Below are 6,689 nucleotides of genomic sequence, written 5' to 3'. Positions count from 1 at the left end.
CATGTGCACACCATCAGAACCGAAGTCGATACGCACTGACGGGATGTCTTCCGTGTATAGTTGGTCTCTGCGAAAATTTGGCCAGATAATTTCAATGATAAAACCCATATTGCCATTCACTAAACCTTTTGACACGTCAATGTTCGACCTCAACATCACTTTAGCCCCTACGAATATTTTCAGTACTTTCGGAAGACCTCCTGTTTTATTAATATCATTAGGTATCACAGAATTTAAGTCCTTGTTACCTAAATTACGAGTTGCATCAATAAGTTGGTCTTGTGCTTTTATTGTATAAGTAACTGTCCCTTTATTCTCAAAACTCTGGAGAACTTTTTCGTTGTGTCTAGCAACTTGATCATTCATTGGGTAAATTCTTAATGCTTTCTCAATCGAAAATTCATTAGTCGCATCCGTTGACTTTCAAGAAGGACTTCAAGTTGCCTAGACGTCATTTCTCCAACTCGTAGGGCATTAAGTACATCTATAAATGTTGTGTCTCCTTGTTGACGCATGTTTTGTTTAAGTTCAACCAGACCTGGTTGTTGAAAAACTTGGTGTCCTCTAACAGGTGGTAACTGCATTAGATCACCAAAGAAAATCACGTTTATGCCATCAAAACAAGCGTCTGGGATTATCAGTTGACGCAAACGAGAGTCGATCATACAAAGCATCTCATAGGGTATCATAGAAATTTCATCTATGAACAGAAACTCAATATTTTGCCATAATTGACGCATTCCTCTCAAATAATTACCGGTAAGAAGTGGCATGCTTACAATTACTCCATCTTTTTGTACTGGCAGTTCTAACAGCCGGTGTACCGTTGTACCACCGATTAACCGTGCTGCAACTCCAGTGAGAGCACCGACTTTTACCACCGGTTTTCCATAACATCGGTTGACATGGGTTTTCAATAGATTAAAGAGGAATGTTTTCCCGGTGCCTGCTCCACCAGTTACGAAAATTTTCTCCCGTTTCATATCACCATTAAGTTGATTCTTAATACTCTCTGTGACAAGAACAACTAATTGTCTTTGATCAACATTCATCGCATTTTGCGCTCTTTGGAATTGATCATTGCTCATTTCTTTCTCTGGTAACTCTTCCTCTTCAAGTTCAGGATTTATAATCTCTGGCTGCTCCAAAATTTCGAAAGCATGTATCTGATTGAATGCATTTTCAAGCTGTTGGTCCCGCTCTCGATGTTGGCACATATGTCTACTTGTTTCCCTTAAACGACTCTCTCGAGCTACAAAAGCTTCTTTGGCATTATCGAAGCCTTCAAGTATTTCAGTTTCCGAACGATAAGGCATATATTGAAAAAGTAAGCTGTACGAAAAGTTTTCTGGATCCGAAGCTGCTATAAAATATGGCACTCTGACAACTGCAGGAACATTTCTCACAACCATTTTGCTTTTATCCAACAGAGTAATGAGTGGGCGACCCATGTTTGTTTGTTCCTCATAGGCATCATGGTCTACGCTTTCCTCGGCATCGCTTAACTTTTTCGGAAAATGTGGTTCAAACAACATAGCAAACTCTGTAAGGCTCATGTTCGCAAAATCGTAGTCAGGATGTTGCAATGTTCAAAGATATTGCTGTAGTAACCAATTGCGTGTCCGCTTCTATCGAATTGCAATACTCTGTAACGCTGTTCTGGCTTTCTTGTGTTTAGGAAGACACAATGTCGCGAACTGTTTCGTAATGGGATATGACAAAGCCGATATGCACATTCGGCAGCTGATACTTGTCGTTCACGAAGAATCTTCATACATATCTTGAAGATTTTGCGTGAAAGGTCAGTCTCTTCGCGTTGGATTTGTTGTATTGCCTGTGCAATTCCAGCATCGACACCCTCTGGTTCTGCTTTCGATAGATACTTTGCAATATAGTATGCTATCGCTTCGTTCGATCCGCACTGTTGAATATCCATATTACCTGTCCACAGTCTCAATAACCCTGGGTGGTAATTATTTACTCAAGCATCTTCTTTACGACGCTTAAGTAAGGAAATTCTGCCCCCATTGCGGAGAAAATCGTCTGAAGAATGTGATATTATTCGTGTCTCATGACATTCTTGACGTGGAAAATTGAATCGACATCTTACAGAGGTAATATTCTTTGTACAAGTTTGTGTATGTCGATGAATTTGACATTTTTTCACAAGCTCGAAGAGCTCTGGATCTTCTTATTCTGTTGGAATTTCACACCAGCAGTTACGATCAAGTAGAAGTATTCCTTCTTCTGTATCAAATGCTGGATGATTCTCAATCCAAACTACCATATGAAGGTGAGGACTACCACGATTCTGAAATTCAATACGCCACCAGAAGTCTTTTACTTTTCCTCCAAATACTTCATCATTATTTTTAATGAATTTCATTAGAGCATTGACTCTGATCATAAAATGTCGACTCAAAATCACTGGGTACTTTTCGATAAGACGTTGGGTCTCATAAATTTCAATTGTACTTGGATCAACATCAAATCTACCGTCGGCTATTAATAAAGCCTTTCGTTGGTCTAACCAGTGGAGATCATTTGAGCTAAATGTCACAAAATAGGTTGGGGTTCCTATATATCTAATTTGGGCCAATAGTTCATTTAAAGCTGATCTCCAATAGACTGCAGAACCTCTCAAATTCTTGAGATAAAGGTGGACATCTTCAACACCACCTTCTTGATTTACAATTTTCGTGCCACATGCTGATATTGTGCTTTTGATTCGATAATATTCAAAGAACGATAAAGCATAAAAAAGATAATCGTTACGTTGAAATCTTGTGTCACTTCCCAAAATTCTAGACTGATAGTAGTCTAATGCTGTAATTTTAACAGGCCTCTGTTCTGCGAAACCATTCTTCCCATAGGGAAACAAAAAGTACCAGGCAAATTCTTCTGCTTTAAGTTCATGGCCCACATTGACGATGTTATTTTTCGTCTTGCGGGTAATTTCATTAAGTTTTCGTGAGACCTGTATCTTATCTTCGACATTAGGAGGCATTATATCAATCGGTGCCATCATTGATGTCTGCAGTGGAATAGTTTGATCAGTTAAATTCTGTTGAAAAGTGATTATTTGGGATACTGCTGCTACCATCTCACTACTCTCACGAGTTTCTACCTCTTTAGGATCATCATGTATATCCAAGACTTCAACATTGATGTAATCAAGAGTAAACTGTATATTTTTGCTGCCTGTTGTGCGTTTACATATCCTCACGAACTCGTCCAAATTATCACATTCAATAACGCAAGCTTTTCCATTATTTCCCTTTGCCTTAGCTCCCTTTTGGCCACAAGAATGTGAGTTGCTGAAGTAATATTTGTTATTATAATGCATTACTCCAAATGAACAACCCTCTGTTATTAGAATGGCTGCGTTATATACCATAAACATATGCTCCAAACCTTGGTGAAGAGTACTTCCAAGATTTCTTTCATTTAATTTGTCATTCAAGCTTCCAAATATACATGGTTCTTCGTCAAAAGTGATCTGAAATCTTTTGCCGAATGCGACCAAGTCATCTTGGATGACTGTGAAGTTTCTTACTAATAGGTAGCCATCATTTTCTATAGGATGAGCCGCAAATTTTCTCTCCGTTTGAAATCTTATATTGCTATAGATTTGGTCACCTGTTATCATATTTAAATTAAGAATGTTTGTAGACCAATGTTGTGGTGAAAGAATGCCAGCCCGGAGAATGTTAGCTAATGCCATCGCACAACATTGAACTCCTGCGAATCCTGATGTGAATATGGGATCGTTGCTTTGATGCCATGATGCACGTACAATTCTCGAAGAGTCACTAATTTCCATGTAAGCACTAGCATCCTCAGTAGGTTCATCATTGGTCTCTACAGCAATCTCGGCAGGTGCTTCTTCTACTCTTATAATATTATTTTCTTCAATTACGACGTTCTGATCGACTGTAACATCTTTGTAAAGTGGATTGTTCAAAATTAGCCAATTGAGTGCTTCGTATACTTTTTGTTTAGATATCGAAAACTGTCGTGTTATGTTAATATTCTCTAAACGCTCAGTAATGACGACTATTCCAGCATTATTTGCGGCTCTGGGTAACATGTTTGCAAGGTTTTCGGTAGCCTCAAAAACATCTTGTGCGAACAATACCGCTTGGCCACGAAAACTATATTGCATGAATACGCAACTTAGCTTGATAAATTTTTACAAATTTTCCACTATTACATTAGGAACGGATCCTGGGTCCAAATTGTTCTAATAAGATCTGGACGGTGCAACATTTTTCTTTGAACTCAAATGAGTCTTACACCGTTTACAAACCATCAAGCAATTTGTTTGTTTTAATTCGCTAGGCAAATATGGTGCTGATTTGGTGTCTACAATCCACTTGGAGATCTGATTGTGATAGCACCGTTTAGTGCAAATCTCACAGATCTTGTCACAAAACGTGTTAATTGACTGCATGAAGCCGGTTATGCTGGCTCTATTTAATCTCCTCGCCTCGGCGTTTCGTTGACGCATTTGCAGCAAACAGTCTTTCTGACTGTGAGACTCGATATTCAGCGCTATGTTGCCTCATTTGCTGTAATCTGGCAACTCTGTCCTCTTCTGACTGTGAGGCTCTATATTGCTTCATATATAGTCGCCTTTTGGTTTTCCTCTCGACGATTTCGTCATTCGTCTATCCTGAACATTTTTCTTTCAATTTTTGTCTCTTTTTCGCTAATCTCCTCTTTCTTTGTGTTGCAGTTTCAAGTGTTCTTTTTTTCGCCAATCTCCTCTTATTTTGTGTTGTAGTTTTAAGCGTCATTTTTATTCCCACGAATAGTTGTTGAGTCGTTTAGCGCAAAAGCTCGAATATCACGTGAAATCTGTATTGCATAGATAATAAGATGTGTAACTCTTACATTTTGAGAGAGAGCGCGCCCATGAGGATGTTTCAAAACTTGGCAGCACGCGAAATGGCAGGCCGCCAGAAGAAACGCGCCAAAAATAACTGACGAGAACAGTTCGTTTTTGCTTAATGGAGAAATAACGTGTTGAAATGTTTATAATTATTTGTCTTAAAATTTATTCAATTGAAATGTAATAATTTGAATTGAAGTGAGTTTGTACAATCCAAAGCTCGTTATATCCTTTTCGACTTCTACTTTTAATCAGTCTTATGTACATAATGTAATTTTATTGAAAACTGTGTGCTGGTTTATGTAAATTTGTATATACGTAAATATTCTATGGTTGAAAAGCGTAGGTAAGGGAACCGAATTTGTGTTTGAGATATTTTACAAAAATTAAAGGTAATCTGCTAATCTTTAACTTATTCTGTTCGTTGTTTGAGAATTTTTTTTTTTTTTTGTTACCCACTTTCTGTGTTATATTAAAATAAGTCATGTTTTTAATTATAACTTATGTTTTTCATAACTTTATTATTATTAAATTACTTATGTATATCAGTTTTAAATAATTTCATTTACATATAATGGTGTGGAAACTAAAAATTCCAGACCTTTGTTTAAAAAATACCCAATTCATGCTTCTACCGGTGTGGCAATATTGGCGAATGTTATAAAAAATGCACATTTTTCAGCGCTATTACCAGAAAAAGAGTTTCACATCTAGTCATCTATGCTGTATTGTGTGTCATAGATTAACAGATGTGAAACTCTTTCATTTTGAGAGAGAGAGAGCGCCCATGACAGAGAACGTTAAATATAGAGAAGTCTCAATGACTTAAATGGCAGCACTTTTCAGGGGTACTCGTTTTGCGCGCGTGGTACACAACAGCGACATTTTTCACAGAACGTTAACAGAAATATGCTCAACTGCAGAAATTTAACAGCTTTTGAGAATTAAGAGCTTGTTTTTTGGAAACTTTCCGTTTTGTGCCAAAGTTAGGTTACAGGTGCTTTTTGTCTCTTTATTTGCATGAAAATTCATTTTTGAATTTGAATTGATTTTGCGTAATTTGCGCCAAAATTTCCATGTCAAACCAAAAGAGTCTAATGAACTTTAGTTTGAGAAAAACTTTTGATTGACGTCGCGCAATTTTCAAACGCTTTCGATTTTCCGAATTTTTTTAAACTTTTTCGATTTAAAAATGAGCAGAACGTGTCGTGTGCGCGGGTGTTATTTAAAAAACAGTGAAGTGAAATTATTTTCTTTCCCACAGGACCCCATATTAGCAGACAAATGGAGGCAGAATTTGCATATTGCCAGGACGGAACATCTTCCACCCCACAACTCATTTGTGTGTGTAAAACACTTTGAGGCATGTGTTGTGGGGGGACAATGTTTGAAAAAGGGTGCCATCCCCACCCTTCGTTTAGGTAAGTTTTTGCGCAATACATAAGTAGGTATGTGTGTTTTTATATTTCGCTAAAGCGAACCTACAATAATATCAAACACACATACCTACTGATGTATTGCATTCATTTGATATAATATTAGGGTGGATAGGTTTTATTGCATACATTTGATATAATATTAGGGTGGATAGGTTTTATTGAGGGTGAGGTTTGCTAACTGGTAGCATTAGAGTTTTGAGGCAGGAAAGTGGAGGAAGTTAAGAAATTTAAATTATTTTTGAATGTGTATGTGCATATATTTCATAGAAAATAATTTTTTATTAATATAATAACCATAATATTACAATACCCGGCATCCGTTACTATGCCTTATTGAATAAAATCAAAACAACCAA

At 37.1% G+C, this 6,689-nt stretch overlaps 1 protein-coding gene across 1 annotated transcript; it reads right to left on the bottom strand.

Annotated features, from left to right (window-relative positions):
• Window positions 1-377: 377 nt before the first annotated feature.
• LOC129251202 (uncharacterized) lies at window positions 378-1,556 on the bottom strand. The gene has a single exon (XM_054890562.1). The coding sequence runs from the start codon at window positions 1,554-1,556 to the stop codon at window positions 378-380; it is 1,179 nt and encodes a 392-aa protein (XP_054746537.1).
• Window positions 1,557-6,689: the final 5,133 nt, after the last annotated feature.

The sequence above is a fragment of the Anastrepha obliqua genome, unplaced genomic scaffold (assembly GCF_027943255.1).
Source record: "Anastrepha obliqua isolate idAnaObli1 unplaced genomic scaffold, idAnaObli1_1.0 ptg000009l, whole genome shotgun sequence".
NCBI lineage: Eukaryota > Metazoa > Arthropoda > Insecta > Diptera > Tephritidae > Anastrepha > Anastrepha obliqua.
This window is presented reverse-complemented; position numbering and strand designations above follow the sequence as displayed.